Source organism: Amblyomma maculatum, chromosome 4 (assembly GCF_055883805.1).
Source record: "Amblyomma maculatum isolate TAMU_Amacu chromosome 4, ASM5588380v1, whole genome shotgun sequence".
Lineage (NCBI taxonomy): Eukaryota > Metazoa > Arthropoda > Arachnida > Ixodida > Ixodidae > Amblyomma > Amblyomma maculatum.
In genome coordinates, this window is record NC_139347.1 from 157,128,845 (window position 1) to 157,145,744 (window position 16,900).

Genomic DNA, 16,900 nt, shown 5'->3' on the forward strand with positions numbered 1-16,900 from the left:
GTACAGTGCCTCTTTTATCACTTCTGAAAATATGGTGTACATATATTCAAGTTTTTTCTTTTTCAATGTTAAACTCTTTTGGGACTGTGAAATAAAACGGGGAATTCTTAAGTATTCTTTAAACACAAAATTCTGTGAAATCAAATAATTGCTCAATTCTGCTATGGACCCCTTGCAAAAATCGTTAAGTAGGCTTTCCCACGCTGCTTCTTTCCCCAAACATGGCGTCACTGGCTGCCAGAAAAATGGCGATATAGACCTGAAATCGCATACTGCTTCTACACAGATGCATTTAGTGGTAATAGGGCAGTTATGCGAATATGTTCTGATGCATAAATCATATGAATTATGGCCATAATACAATGTTTCAATACACTGCAGTTCTGCCATTAGTGGGGAATGCAGCATAGAGGTGAAGCCGACTTAACATTTATGAAAGGGGTCTATTATGTATATTTAAATGCAGTGACTTACATGGTTGGTCCAATACATACGAAGAAAAAACTTTTTTTTTCCAGTTTTATACAAGACATGAAAGAAAGATACCACTTTGTAAATTCCCTGAAAAAATGAAAACATTAAAGAAGTCAAGGGCATAAACATGAAAACAAAACATTGCAATGAAAAAAATCAGTTGTGGTCGAGCTCTGGTTAACCCTGGTTGAATTGCGAAAGCAACAGCTGTAGCTTCTTTTACCTGCTATATTATTCCCATATCACGCCCTATCAGTGTAAGACTCTACATCATTGGAGATACTTAAGCTCCTGCTTTAAGGGCATGATGCGACAGTGTAAGCTACCAGCCCACATATAAAGTCACGCTTCAACCAAGCCGTATGGATGTGCCTGCGTGTCGTAGAGGTAACGAGAATGGAAACGATTCTGGCAGGCTGATTCTGATATCACCTTCCCATATGAAAGGATCGACCAGAGTTGGCAGCTCCTTCCTGTGGCATAGGGATAACGGAAATTCAAATGTCATAGCAGGCTGATTTTTTTTTATGAGGAGACCGTAGCTACACCTCTTCACGGCGTAGCTGCGGCCACCCGAGGTCTCACCTTGGCTGTCGTAGTATTGCTTTCACAATAAAATAATTCAGTCTATACAAAATGTGCTTCACAGTCCCTTTTTATAGGTGTAAAAATGTGATGCAGCTGCAGGTCTATTTTTTTTAGGGCTGTTCAGAAGGTCACCATTCAGTTCTGTCGGTGGTTGTGAGTCTGATGTACCCATTTTCCCAACTGCACTAACAAAATGAAGTGAAGCTGATTTACCAAGAAACTACTTTTCTTTTTTTGTTGCCGAAATTCGTTTTGAAGGTGCCCTGTTTCTCATAACATTGCTAAATTGTTAAAATTATTCAATTTTCAACTCTGTCTTCCTTGGCATGCAATTGAGTTCAGCTTTTTTTTGCGTGTTTTTTAAACTTTTCTATTACTTATGGCTGGCAGGTTTTTCAGAGTGGCAGAGTGGTATCTGGTTTACCGTGAAAATTGAAAATCTCAGCCGTTCTGCAAAAACTTGGTGCTTAAATCCCACTTGATGTTGCTGAAAAACGTTTTGCACTCTGGCCTTGTCAAAGTTCTAGAGGAGCCGCCTCGCATGCTGGAGCTTAACCTGGTTGCTGAAACTATAGCGAATGGAAATGAAAAGGGGGGCACACAGAGTGAACATGCGTAACTGCCCAAGAGTGAGCTAAACTGGAAAGTATGCTTTCGTTGAAGTTGCGGAGTGATATTTCACTGATCAGCCTGACAATGCCAACTGGAGAGCGAAGGCCTCTCCCATACTCCTTCAATTAAACCGGTCCTGGGCTAGTTGCATCCACTTGACCGCTGCGAATTTCTTAACCTCATCCACCCACCTAACTTTCTGCCGCCCCCTGTCAAGTTTTTCTTCCCTTGAAGTCCAATATGTTATCCAGAGCGACCATCAGTTATCCTCTCTTTGCACTACATGTCCTGCCCATGCCCATTTCTTCTTTATGTCCACTAGAATGTCATTAACTCGAGCTATTTTTCTGACCCACTCTGCACGCTTCTTATCTCTTAACATTTCACCTACCATTTTTGGTTCCATGGCACTCTACGTTGTCCTCAACTTAAGTAGAACCCTTTTTGTTAGCCTCCATGTTTCAATCCCATGGGTGAGTGCAGGTAAAGGATTTCTTACAGTGTAACTAGCATTAAGTGCAAATCAGTGTACTATGCTGCTACGCTACATTCATTAGCTGTGGAAGTCAGTGCTGCTTTCAAGACTGTTAAACATTAATAATAAAAAGAAACAAAAATCATTTATTGGTTGTTCTTAAATCCATTTGCAATAGTGGTTTTGCTTTTTTGAATGTTAAATCATTGGGCAGAGATCATTGGGCGGTGGCTTGTGATATTCTCAGTGTCATTGCGCATGTAGGGATGCGTAGTGAAAGTGCTTTCTTGAGCGCATTTCACTTTTCGTACCTTCGCCGTTGAATAAGGGCCTATGCTATGCAATGAAAGTATATTAAGTGCACTCGAGGGTGAACCGCCTTGTGTCAGCATCATTTCTCTCTCTCTCTCTCTCTTTTTTTTTTTTTTTTTGCTAAATTTCAGTCATTTCCAATGAAAACCATTCTGTGAACACCTGCCTTGGCTGGGGATCAGGTCCAGTTCAAAAGTGTTTTGCTCTGATCGTCTGGCTTTTAATTGGCTGGAGTTGTGTACGGCCGGAGTACCATGGTAGAGTGATTGACAGAACAGCTGGGAATGTCTGTTAAACTCAGGGCTGCTCGAATGGCCTGCGAAATTGAGGCTGCTTTGAAATGTCACCGTGCAGCACGTGCTGCAAAGGGCTGTTGTGACCTGTGCTTCCAGCCTTGCATCTAGGCAGCATTCTGGCCTCACGTAGAATATATTTGGTAAGAGTTTTGCTCAGCTCTGCTGTTGTTTTTTTGAAGGCATTATTAAGATGCCCAAGTTGGCCGAGGTGTTACAGGGGGCAGATTTTTTTTTTGCATGGCTGTTACACTTGTTTAGGCTTCTCATTCTTTGGAGGCTGGATTTGCTTAGTTTAAGCAACAGTGGATATAACTGAGAGCATGTACAGGAGAATATGAATAGCAATGGAACCAATGTTTATTCTCCAATAAGCACTGTGTACATAGACTCCAGCCGAAATGTATGTTGTACACATTGGTTTACGTGAACATTTGAAGTGGTTCACTTAGTGGTACCACATTGCCAGTTGGTTTTTATCATTCTGTTCAGCTGCAGAAAAGAATAGAATCCAATGGAGATGAGCGACTCAGAAAGGGGATAAAATGCCAGATTGAAGGGGCTCCTTAGTGCCGATAGGATTCCGGCCTGACAATGAATGGCAAAAGATTTCGAGGGGGCCTCACAGGTGGCATGTAATTCGGCATGTTCTGCCTTTTAAACTCTAGCACATTTTTCGAAAGTGTGAACATGTGGTCAGCTGCTGGCGCCGATCTCAGAACTTGCAGTACCAGTCACATGGCACTCTCTGTTGGCCTAGCCAGTCACACGGCACGTGTCACCTGCCCCATCTGTTTTCCATCTACTAAAGCATGGAGGCAGTGCAGTTCGAAGTCAGAGATGTGGGATGCCAACACAGCACTAATTGCTGGGGATGCTCATTTCATAATTTAGCAGTGTCGTTCCCTAAAGCTCATTGGCAGGAAGCAGAACTGAGATGATGATGATGATGATGATATCTCAGCACCCTCTTCAACCATCTGCACGAAGATAATGCATTACAGCTAATGGTTTATGGAGGCACCCTTCTAGGCAAAAGATCTTCATGGGTCTCGTGTTGTACTTGCTTTGTGTGACCATCAAGTGACATGCTTAATCCTGTTCTGTAACTGTTGTGTACAGTGTAGCTATTGTGCACTTCCCACTGAATAAGCCCTACCTGTCACTGGGGGGTTTGCAGAGGGGCTTGCTGCAGTATAAATTCCCTAGGGCTGTTGTTCATTCACTTTTAACTTGACGGCTGCCTTCCGATTTAATAACAATGTCAGCTGTGTAGGTACTGATAACCTGCAGCCTCATTCCTGGTTCTTTGTCTGACATTTATTAGTTTCTTACGCATTGTTTGTGACTACGTGTTTGTTGTGGTGTCATGTTGTCGTTCACAGTGGCCATCTTGAAGTGGCCTTGCTGAGATTTTGTTTAGTCCTTCAAGGCTGTGTACATGTAAATGAGACATTTTCTACCCCCGTACCTGCAGCATCCTTTTGTGAGCCGAAGTGTCAGTTTTTTCTATGTGCTGAAGCACACTTTGAGTTTAAAAGTAATTTATCTGCGATTATAGTCTAGTTCAAACATATATCCTTTATTGCTGACAGTGTCCAGTTGACTAGTCGTCAAGTAAAGTTCAGATGGGACCTCAAGGAGTGGCCGTGCATTATTATTATGTAAAAATTGCCACGATTTTGCAACACTTAATGCAGATGGCTGCAGAGGGGGCTGAGATGCAGTGCTCACCAGGCATTCCTCATTACCCGAGGACTGCTTTCGTGTGCTTTTCTGAGCAACTGTTTTGTAGAGGTACAGCATGCTTATTAGGAAAACAAATAAATGAACAAACCTCTCTCAGGCCAGTGGAAATTGTTAAGGAAACCTTCTTTTTACTTGCACGTAGTCAGAGGACTGCTCGGAAGAAAACTTGTTTTCTTGAAAATTAAATTTGTAGCTAATGTAGTTTTATGGGAAAATGCCATAGGAGCTTTGTCAGGGAAAGAAAATAATTTTCCAATTTTTGTTTCTGGCTATACTCTGTCATGCTTATCTGATACCGTGGACTGTTTGTTGAAACTATGTAATGAACGTTATGTGCTACTTGTTTATATCTTGTATGAGACGGGCATGTGAATGCCACTGGCATCGTTGGTGGACTCCATAATTTTCGCTTTTAAACCCTTTATATGATATGAGCTGCATGCATTTCTCACATGCATACAAATGGTGAAATTTCACTCTGGATGAGCCTGGAAGCTGACTGATGTCACCTTGAAACATTTTTGATCACTGGAGCTTCTTTCTTTTTTTTAGCAAAAGGGTCATTGGTATTAACTTCATCAAAAGACCTCAAATGCGATATGTATCTGTGCCTTGGTGTTTCCAGCATGCGAGAAAACTTGCATTAGAATGTTAAATTGCTTCGATGAGTATTATGCAGCAGTAAACTCGTGGAGAAAGCGGAGCAATTTTTCAGATTAATTTTTTTCACACCAAAAATGGTTCATGTTGAGCTGCGCTCCAGTTTTGTATAAATGCAAAGAACACTAAGCAAGCCCATTAGTATAAGATAAGGATATGCTGAATAATTTGTTTTATAGTTCAGTGACATCCAGCATGCCAAAAATATAGTACATAGATGCTTTACATTGCGCTGAAGAAAACTGGACACATAAAGTTCATTATTTGGTCCTTGTAACAGCTGTAGCTTTAAATCGATAAGCTATGGCACCGTATTGAAGTTCCATTGAAGTTCTACCACTGGAGCTTCAGTGTTTAACATAACTTTTCATTCTGTAGGATTATTCACACAAGTAGCGAATATTAGTACAAGTATCTAATTCCTGTTTGATTTCATATTTAAGCTATACTGTCCATATTCAATTCAGTTTGGAAAGATTACTATTTGCAAACACTTGTTTGTTATGACACTTGTTTGTTATGAGTAGTTGACATACCAGCTACCAGTAACAAGAAACCCACATGGAGAGCAGTGCCTGCAGGGTGAAAGCTGTCACCATTAGAAAAAAGCAACAGTTTGGGAGTTAAGCAATTGAGGCATGATACCTAAATGGATTTTGAAGAATCAAAGCAAATGAAAAACAAACAGGCAAAAGCAACAGGCAAAAGCAACAGGCAAGCTGCATGCATTTGCTATTAAGTTTTCACAATCACAAAAATAGCTGCTGGAGAAGAAGTGCAGGCAGAGTCCACTAATGCTTCTATAGAGCTGTCTTCACTGCTTTGAGTTGATTGTGCTAGTGTACAGTGAAGCGTAACTAAAATCTCATACTTTCTGAGGTTTTGTCGTGTGGTTTTTAGTGCTTCATTATAGTGCACTTTGCAGGCTTAGGCAGATGGAAAGAGGCTTTACTCTTTAGTTGCCTTTGTGTTGGAAACACTTAATCTGCTTGTGATGAATGTATGGGTCTTTCTCACTTGTGGCCCACTGCTTCGCTGACGAAAGAAACTGTGGAATTGGTTCGTTGTGTCCCGAGAAAAATTTCACATATCTGGTAAAAGGTGACTGTTGCAGAACTGCATAAAACTGCCAGAGTACCACATATCGGATAATGTGTGTTACAGAAGAAACAAAGGGGGTGCCACTCCAAAGTCGAGGAAGATCCTGCCACTTGTGGTGTGCATGGTTTCGTGTTATTGGTGGCCAGGTACAAACACTCCAATAGTCCTTGTAGTTTCAGAAGAGCAACCTTAGCTGTGTAACACTTTGTGGGCATAGAGCTCCCCGCTGTCTGCGTGGTTTTGTGCCTTAAGTTGCCGAGCAATGGCTCTGAAGTGTAGGGTTCTAGTACTTGATTATTCCACTCTCTCTGCACACCTGTCTTTTGCACCCTCAATTTTTACAGTGTAGCATCGTAAAAATCAAGTGTGCGAAAGCCTCCATTAACCAACTTTGCTGCTGTCTATCTGTTGGTCTGAAGTCATGGCACAGTTGGCTGGAGCTGCCAACTCTGGAAGCACTTTTGAGATGGGAATCAAACCCTCCAGGACTCCTTGGTTCCAACTTCCAAGCCAGACATGCTACCCCTGGAGCAGGCAGGCATGTTCTTATGGCTTGGTTAAAGCGGGGTTGTATATTTATGTTGGGTGGTCTCCCACATAATGCAGTTATGTGCCAATTGCTTGTGCTAATGAGCATGTGTAACTGCAAACCAAAGTGCTTAAACACTTCATTTGCACTTGGCCTAACTGCACCAAAGCTACTGTCATTTTTTTGTTGTGCCTAATTCTCGCTGGGAATCAATACCCAGCAAGCTGTTGCATATTATGTCATGGGCTCTGCTGATCTGTTTCTCTCAAAATTGAATTGAAAACAGAAACCTCCAACTTCCTACTTATATGACAGCTTCCAGAAACTTGGAGGTGTCAGAGGCAACTACTGCACAGTGCTTTCTGGTTGGAGTGAGTGGCATGCATTTGCACCAGCATTGCTTAACATAAAGTCCTGTAGGGGGCCCCTGTCGTCTGCAATGTTGGACGACACACTGGGGCACACAGAAACGTGTTGCGAAATAGATCTGGGCTGGAGTTGCAGTTGCTCACTCAGTCTAGGGTTGGGAGTGATCTCTCTGTCTCTCCCTTCTGCCAGGAGGGGGTGGGGCCTGCTCTGGTGGCCAGCACGTCCCTGCTGGCCAATGGGGGGGCTGCTGCAGAGGCTGGGGGCGGGGCACCCAGTGCAGACGAGACGGACCAGCTGCTCGCCCACACCCCAGACCTGCACCGGACGAGGGCGGCCCTGGAGCATATCAGCCACAAGATTGCCCGCACGCGAGAGCTCATCAAGGCCGAGCAGACGACACGCGATGGTGAGAGAGGATTGGGGGGAGGTCAACTGCTCAAAATGTTTGGGGCTGTGAGGCAAACCACGTGGTGTACACAGAGGGGTAAAAAGGAAAAAGAAAGCTCACTGCAAACAGATCAAGAAGTTAGTGGCAGCCACTCAAAAAGGGTATGCAAGGAAAAGGAAAATGGTGGGCAAAACATTGGTCAGTTGCAGCACTGGGCAGCACTAAACATGAAATGGCAGCGTCACAGCGTAGCAGGTTTTGCTGCATGTTTCTTCACTACAGTTAATAAACCTTCGTTTACCGAACCTCTGTGTAGTAAATTCTTCGTTATTTCCCCCTCCCCCCCCCCCCCCCCCTCCCCACCATTGAAGTGTATTTGAAAACTTCATGTAACAGACATGTCGCCGTGGTTGATTTTGATATAACGAACTCACAGCACCGACTGTCTCTTAGCTATTGCTGAATTAATTACTGGAAATTTCGCAGAACCCTGAAAAGTTTCAGGACGATAAAACACGAACTGATGTGACAGGAATGTCTACGACCACGAGCGACTGCAGTCGATAGAACGCACTGTGTTTCAGCGGCAACGGCACATCTACGTGGCAAATACAGCAGTCTACGCAGCTTTCGCTTTCGGAATGTGACACTAAAATAGTTATGCTTAAAAGCGGTGAAAAACAACAGAACAAAGAAAAAAGACTCGTGGCGGAGGTGTGCATCCATTGCTGCCATACGGTTGCTCGCTGACTCCCGCTTGTCGGTAATGGTAAGAGCAGAATGCGCTGGCGACGCGAGGCAGAGTTGGCTTCATGAAGCAATGGTGGTGGGCAATTGGGGATCGTGAAACTGTCCACCATTTCTGTAACTTTGAATAATTCTGATTTACTGTAAACACTTTCAACATGGTTTCCCTTACAATCGATTCTTAATCTAGTTTTTGTTCTGCATTGCAAAAACCTGAACGTAATGAAAAGTCGCAAGCATTTTACATTTGCATTATAATCGAGTTTAACTGTATTACCTTTCGAATGACAAAGAGACAGTAAATGTTAGTGTCCATTGCAAAGCATTCATTTTCATGTGCTTGAACTTGTTTTATGCTCCTAACTGAGTTATGGTTATGCAGTTATGATATTTTCGTAAAACAGATGAAAGCAGAAACGTGGTAGCATAAGGTGTGAGAACTGAAAATAAATCCTGCCTAATTAGGATTCTTAACGATGTGACAACTACGTACTGAAAAAGCATGTGTGTTTGTCGTAATCTTGTTCCTTGTTGTTAGCATTTTTCTTCAGTCGTGCAATGTGCTCTAGGCATGGGGTTGCATAAAGCGCTGCTAAATGTGCTTGGTGCAAAGGGCTCGCTTACGATGCTTGTGCGCAGACAATGTGAACGAGTACCTGAAATTGGCGGCGAACGCGGACCGTCAGCAGATGCAGCGTATCAAGAGTGTCTTTGAGAAGAAGAACCAGAAGTGTGCCCAGTCCATCGCCCAGCTGCAGCGGAAGCTGGAGGGATACATTAGGCGCAAGCGCGAGTTGGAAACGCATGGCGCCACAGCATCTTCCTCCTGGCAGCCGCGAGACGTGCTGCAAAATGTCGGCCAGGGCATCAGGTGGGATGAGAGACGCGTTTTTTTCCTCGAGGCTCACTTTCTGTGAGGCGCAACAGACCTAGCCTGTTGCATTTTCATGGGAACAACTGCCACTTGTTCTTCACTATGATCAGCTTTTTTTACTTGCATAGTTTTATTCTGCTGAATGTGCTGAGGCTTTTATGACTTTGAGGTGTCGTTCATTGATCATTCAACTTACTCAAATGTTTGGTCAGGAAGTTCGTTGACGTATTGTCGACTCTTGTTTAGTACCTACTTCAAACAAAGTGCTTAAAAAGCATGTGGCTGGCCGGAAAACTACTGTGAAACGTGTAGACTAGCAAACCTAATTTGTCTGTGTGAGCAGTCATATCCCAGAGCAACAACAGTTTGTTAGGGAAACTCAGTCATGGTTTTCATGCAACAGTAAATTGATACTTATAACTAGTGTGTGTGGTTCTGGAAATGTCCATCAGCTGCTTTTGAAAAGTATTTGAAAACAATATGAGCTGCATATCAAAGCCACATGTCGCTTGTTTTTGAAAGTCAAGGGCAGGTTTTGTTGCGTTGAGTTGTCCTTATTATGATGTCAGTTTTGAGACCGCTATATATGTTAAAACCTCTCCCACTCTGTTCTTCGCATATCTTGATTTCATTCAGTACTGTTCGAATGTTTCTCTAGCATGTTTTTTGTAGCGTTTTAAGAAATAAGTTTTGGAGACTGGAGTGAGTTGTATGCAAAAACAAAAGAGTCGTCCTGAGTCGCCGCTACCAAATTTGGCACCCTGCGACAATTCCTTCGCGCGCAACTCTATTAAAATGGGCAGTTTTGAGGGCCTTAGCTCAGGCTATTTCTGCAAGCAACACTGCATTTTGTAACGCCCCAAACAATAAACCTGCGTTTACTGCCTGCACCTTGTGTTATGAAATTTTCAGGCCTGTATTAGGCTATCTTGAACATTCTATGTACTGCATGACTATTTCCACCATCCAATGCACATACGAGCATTTTGCCAATACTGTGTGTGCCATCACTGTTTTGTTAACTGGAACATCGTTGCTGCCCCTAAAGGCAATTTCGATTTCAATTTGCTGTTCTTTTTTTATCAGTGTAGTTCTATACTTAAATTAAAGGGGGTTTTTTTTCGTTTTTTTTTCTTTGTCGAAGTCAGGACATGCAGAGGAAGGTAATGCAATCAATAATTCTCAGATGATTAAAAAAACTACTGGGGTTGTCCTTTAAGATCTGCCTTTAAGGGCATGACACTATAGCGTAGGCTACCAGCCTACATATAAAGCCCTGCTTCAGCCAACCCATATAAATGTGCCTGCCTGGCCTCGGGAGTAAAGTGATTGCAAGGGTCCTGACTGACTGATTGTGATATCACCCTCCCGTGTGAAAGGAAAGGCCCGAGTTGGCAACCCCTGCCAAGCGTAATGTCAGGTACCTCTAAGTCTAGCTCAGCCATGTCGGCTGTCGGCTACAGCCTGCCAGCGCCATGCTCGGTTTTTCCGGTGAATGGGTCATTATAACTCGTTCACCAGGGGTGAAATGTCAGTTAGAATAAAAGTCATTATTTCAACAACCAGAGAAGCAGGAGTGCGTGATGTTGAAGAGATTAGCCTCACAAGAGCACAGTTAGGGCGACATACACCCTTTATTTAATTTTTTTTACTACTGTACTGGCAAGCTTTGGGGTCAGAAAAAGCATAGTGCAGGTGGGAGACAAGCAAATGGCCTTACACAGCTCACCTAGCGGCTGTTAAATGTTCCCTGTCAGGTTATAAATTTCATTCACATCAATTTCGTGTTGCAGTGCTGTGGAGTTCTATGCCACACGTCTGCTCCAGTGAGGCATTCATACATCACTAGCACTGCTCTCGTCTTTCCTGCTATTGCCTAACAGAAGGGGAAGATTCTATTTGTAAACTAAATGCTAGAGCACATTATAAAATCAAATAACAGGACAGTCATGGAAAGTTTCTTGTGTTCCTATTAAAGTACTGCCCGGAACAAAATCTCCACTGGCAAGTTCTATGGCGGCTCGATGTATTCTTGCAAGCAGTAGCGCCTCTAGCGGCTAGTGGTGGCCGTGTGCATTACTCCGCAGGCATTTAATGACCACGAGGAGTGTTAAAGAACTGCGGCATGCCCTACAAGTTCCTTTCCTAGAAGGGACAGTTAGGACAAATTGAGATTGGTCAGCTTCATTTTTGGGCTGGGACAAGTCCAAAAATAAGATGTGGATGTCACCACCCTCTCCTCCATAGTAGTTCAATGGTTAAGATGCTCTGCTACTGAACCTGACTGCGGTGGCCATGTTTTTGTGAAGGTCTCCTCGGTGTTTCATAATGCAGCAGGGTGTTTGGCCACTGCAGTGTGTTTTATGCTAGAGCAGTTATGCAGGCAGTCACCAGGTGTCTTGTGTGCATTCCCAGTTTCTTTTGTTGTATCTCTTGCATGGTCCAGTGGAGTGGTGGGGAACATCAAGGGTGGGCTGTCCGGACTGGCGTCAGTGGCACATTCATCAACCGAGTAAGACCTGCTTCTCTCAATAGCGTTGTGCCAGACTGTGTGAAAATACATCGTGATGTCTTTAGCTGAGCTCACCGTTTCCGCACTGGCACACAGGAAGTGGCATCAAACATGATGCAAGTATGAAGACTTTGTGTGCCTCGGCTGAATGTGCAAAACACTAGCAAGGTTCCATGACTCTTTCTTCCTGGGTTTGAGATCCGTGCTGATAGGCCATTGTAGAGTGAATTACCACTGTGTTGGAGTGAATTACCACTGTGTTGATGATGTCGTCTGCCCAAAACATCTGCTAGTGGGAGCGCATGAGTGTGCAGTAAACTTTATGCAGCAGAACCTTGGTGATACGAATCTCACTGGGTCGCGAAAAAATTCATATCATTAGAACGTTCGTATCATCAAAACAAATGAAAATAAGTGTGCAGAAGCATGGGAAAGGCAATCGCGCAGATCTGTTTGCGTCCGAGAAGGTTTATTATAGTCGCGTGGTCACAGCTCACCACTCGCGGCGCACACAGGCGATCGCGACGTTGGCGACGTGCGGGCCGCATGCCTTCGCGGACTTCTCGCGGCGCGTACAGCACGACAGGAGATGGCGACGTACCAGCCGCGCGGCATCGCACACTGCATGTGATGCATACAGCGTAGTCACGCTGTATGCGATCGCGAAGTCTACAATGTGTAGCCCATGCGTGCCCGCCGCATGCGCCGCCAACTAGTACTCACGGCCGCGCTCAGCTAACTTCGCGGCGTGGAAAACAGTCATGATGCCGGCAGTGTGCCGTCCGCCCACCTCGGCATACTTCTCGCTGCTCACACAGCATAGCAGGATATTGCGACATGCGGGCTGCGCGGCACCGCAAACTGCTCGCGGATTGCAATCACGGAGCCAGTGATGTGCAGTCCGTGTGCGCCCACCACGTGCGCCTCCGCAATCTGCTTCGGTTGCGACATCTGAGGTTTGTGGGCTACGCGCCACTAAATACTTTTTGCGGCGTGAGCTCGAGAATTGAGGTGCTGGCGAGGTGTGGACCATGGGCCACTGCAAACTGCCCGTGATGCATACATACAGAGCAGCTGGCGATCGCAGAGTCAACGATGTGCGGGCGGTGCGTAGTGTTCAAGGTTGCAGCTGCAGTTCGCGCGTTTGTATCATCTATTGTGGCGCGGGAGAGGGTTCGGACCATCCAAAATTTTGCGCATTGTGCACAATGCACTCTGGCCGGAGAATTTTGTGAATTCGTATCATCCCGAAAGTCGTATCGCTGAGATTTTACTGTAAATGCTGTTGGCTGAGGACACCATAAATGAATATTTATGCTTTTTGAATTGCCGATGCAGACTATGAAAAATTTTTTTTTGCACTCTACTGTACTTCTAGCATGTGCAGAAGCCTTTTCATCTATGATGTGCGTGAGTGTTCAGGTACATACATGTTTGTATTTTCCTAAGTTGGCTGTATAGGTAATTACGGCAGCAGATGTCTGTGGGATGTCGGTTTTCAGACGAACATTTTAACTCCTGGGATCTCAAGCCATCTGAAAGGCCTGCAAGCGCGTGGAAGCATGTGTGTCCATCCACCGGAATGACTACCAGCTGTCTGGGTAGTGAGACGCCACAGAAGTAATTTCTATCCCTGCCTCGCTCAAGTTTTCATCAATGAATGTTAGATCTGCTTTTTCTAGCCTTAGTGAGCAGCACACTCGCAACTTTCATATTTTGACTTCTTTCTCTCGAGGGATAGATCCCATCAGGAACTCTCTGATAAGCTGAAACGGTACAAGCAGATGTATGTGCTGCTTTTAGTAAATGCCTGTGGACCAGGTGTGAAGGTGGTCATCGTTACTGAAGCATGCTGATTCGGTGGCCCTATTATGGCATGCCCTCTGGCACCATAGCCAAGACTAGAGGGTTGATGGCCTCAGAGGCCTGCAGTTTTGGAAGTCTCGCTGGCAGCAGCTAAGAATCTTGGGTGTCACTGCACTTGCATAGCAGCTGGGACCCAAAGCAACAGCCTGATATTTGATTCTCTTGGCTAGCGAACAGGCTTATATTTCCTGTTATATATTTTGGCCAGTAGGGTGATGATTTCATTGCATAAAATTTTGTTACTGAATGCATTGCACTAGTAAGATGTTTCTGCAACGCCACTGTATAGGGCATATACCATCTGTAGAGTATAGTTAACTCTATAGACTGTGCCACTGCACTTATTGGATTGCTGAGAGTCCTTTAAGAAATCATAGATTATATGCCTTGGTCGCACTAGCATGTGTAATAGTTAACGCTTCTAAATTGCATGAACTATTAAATTGTGTTAACGTGAATGAACTAAAAGTTGGGCTCTCCTCTATGATGAACATTTTGTGCTTACTGCTGTCTTTGTTTCGCTGTCTCTTTCCTGGATGCAGCAACAAGTACGCATCAGATGAGGACAGCTCGAGCCTAACATCTGAGTCAAGCCAGCTGGCGTCCCTGTCCCACCATCCCGGGGCTTCGGGCAGTGCAGGGTCGGGGTCAGCACCGGCCACGGCCAGCCCCCGTCACCCTCCACTAATCCCACCACCAGACCCGCAGTCACTGCTGGCGGGCGTGGCCAGCCCGTCGGTGGCCCCACCCCCTCTGGCCTCCACGGTGGGTGGGGCTCTGGTCCCTGAGGCAGAGTTGGAGCCCCTGCTGGCCGAGCTGGCCGAGCGGCGGGAGGAGTGCCAGCGCCTCACGGAGGAGATCGAGGCACTCAAGGTATGTGTGCTCGCCCTCCCTCGCTGCTTGTGAAGCCGTGTCGTCGAATATATCTGGAGAGCATTATTCAAGGCAGAGTCGGGTAGGTTCCTCAGGCATGAGATGCTTCAAGGTCCCTGTTGCTGCTCTCATTTGTGGTTCAGCGTTATCTTTATATCACTCGCTTTGTGTCCTTGTTATTTGAGGCTTTGTTGATGAAGGCTGATTGGTTTCGAGGTGGTCGTCCTATGTAATTGAGAGGGACGAACCTTAAGTAGCTGGGTTTAAACAGAACTTAGCTGCCTGCGTATGCTGGGCCGTATGCGTAAAGTGCTGCAGAAAGGTGCCATCATAAAGACAATGAGGCGAGCTGTAACAGGAACTCTCCAGCACCCACCTGGTGCTCTGTTTATGCAAGCTAGCCTGCTTCATATCAGACTGTGATGTTAGCTTGGCTGAAAATGAAGAACGTTGGGAGGTGAAGCTTTGCACTACTTTTTGTGCATGGCTTGATGTCATTTGGTGGTACGTGTAGGCACTTGGAGCAGTGGTGTATTAGACACGATTGCTCCGCTTTTGCTTAAGCCAACATCAAGAATGCCTGATGCTCAGATGACTGCTTCGACTCCTTTTGCCAGAGAGACCAGTTATTCAGCGTGCTGAGAAGCTTGAGTTCCACTGCAAAGCGCTTGTTGTTGTTGTAAAGCTTGACTTCTCAAAACTTCTGGAAAGGGGATAGCTTTGTGCGCACAAGGTGCATTACATTAGCCTTCAGATTTTTGTGGTTGCAACTAGCAGTGCCACAGCAATGTGATTCCTTCCCAGTATGTATAAAATGACTGCTGTTCAGTGCAGTACTATGAAATCTCCAGTTAACCTAAAGGTTAAGTAGCACGGTTCCTGTTACTGGTCTTTTAAGAGCACCAGGTGCTGTCTTCAAGGAAATCCTGATATGACAGACAACTTCCTGTGGATTCGGGGCATTCTTTTCTCAGTGTTGCTAGCCTTCTTGTACAGCAGTATAGGATTGATGACGGTGAGACTTTGTGCCCTGGGACAGTTAAATCATGGCTGTAAAAAGGGACCTTAGGATTTCACCAGCCTTTCTGCAGAGCACCTGGCTGGCTGCTTGTAATTTGGCTCACTATATGGGTCAGGTGTGGTAAGCAGTAGGCAAAAGACTACAGAGATAGCGACAGGCTGCCTGCATTTTATGATGGGCCATTGCAGAATAACTTTTCACATAATGCAGGTGAGTGACGGTCTGGCAACGACCTTTCTCCTCAGATTTAGAATGAAACCCACATTACATGAAAATCCGGCCGCCAGCGTGCGGACTTGATGATACCCCAAAAGGACTTCAGGCGTCCACAGAAACAAGTGTAACAGACACTGCGCCTTTCCCTTCCTGCGAACCAGGCTCATGGTGAAAATCTCGCACCGGCGAGATATGTCCGTGAGATGTGTCAGCGAAATTCCGCGAGTGATAGTTTTTTTTTTCTTCTACTGGTTTGGGTGCATCTCGAAGACAAATGTAGTTTCTTTTTCTTTTTTTTTTCTTTTTTGCTGTTGTTGCTGAAACTTAACTGTTGCACAGTTCACATTGTTTTAGTGCACTCAAGGTAAGGCCGGGAGCTGTCTAAGCAGTAACACATCAAAGTCTGTCTCTGGGTGTTGAACCAGTCATGCCAGAGACTGTTCCCATCCATCTCTTTGAATTCCTTTTGCTACCAAGGAGCACTGACAATTTTAGCATCACTCAACCTATTGTCTCTTGTGAGTGAAAGCTGGTCTACCAGTGGTAACAAACAGTGCAGTGTGTATTTGTGCGCACGTGCATACTCTTGAGAGAGCAAGGTACGTGTTAATCTTTGGAGGGACTCATTGCTCGTCTTGATTGGGCTTGATTGATTGGTATTTGCTGTGCTTTCCTTGAGCATCCTGTTTCAAAGCTCGGTCAGTGTGTGGCCTCTTAGCAGGTGAAGAAAGTGTTTTGGTCTGTAAATGAAGTAAGCAACAAAAGAGACGTTTCGTGTTTAAAGTAGCTCGCAAGATGGAAGGACAATGACGGCAGAGTCATGGTGCCACTGTACCATTTGTGTACATCTCTTTCTCTAACACTTTGCTGATTTCAAAAGGGCTTTTGCCATATGTTCTGCTGCTGCCTTTGCCAAAGCATTCTTTTGTTCTCTTCTTTCCGCCCCTCCCTCTCTCTCTCTGTCCTGTCCATCCCGCCCTGCTGCAGGTGTTCATTTTCGGCTCCCCTTGCAAGCTGGAAACTGCGGTACATATCTGTCCGGTCTGATTCCTCTCTCGCATTTGTCCCCCTTGCCTCTCTGTGTTGTGACACTCTACACTCTTTTGTTTTCTTTTGATCAACATTGTGTTTTCCTTTTGACTTGCCTGTCTCCAGCTACTGCGGCCGCATTTTGATGGAGCATTAGGGAACCTCAGGCGGTTGAAATTTTCTGCAGTCCTCCGCTATGGCATCCGCATAGC

At 45.0% G+C, this 16,900-nt stretch overlaps 1 protein-coding gene across 5 annotated transcripts in view; it reads left to right on the plus strand.

Moving 5' to 3' along the window:
- Positions 1-16,900, plus strand: part of Dmtn (transmembrane and coiled-coil domain 2 protein Dmtn) — a 61,338-nt gene that overhangs the window by 22,118 nt on the left and 22,320 nt on the right. For all 5 annotated transcript variants that reach the window (XM_084602699.1, XM_084602703.1, XM_084602700.1 and 2 more), the window contains 4 exons: positions 7,352-7,568; positions 8,937-9,168; positions 11,618-11,683; positions 14,092-14,422. In XM_084602699.1, coding sequence (XP_084458825.1) covers positions 7,352-7,568; positions 8,937-9,168; positions 11,618-11,683; positions 14,092-14,422 — 846 coding nt within the window. The remainder of the gene's footprint in view (positions 1-7,351; positions 7,569-8,936; positions 9,169-11,617; positions 11,684-14,091; positions 14,423-16,900) is intronic.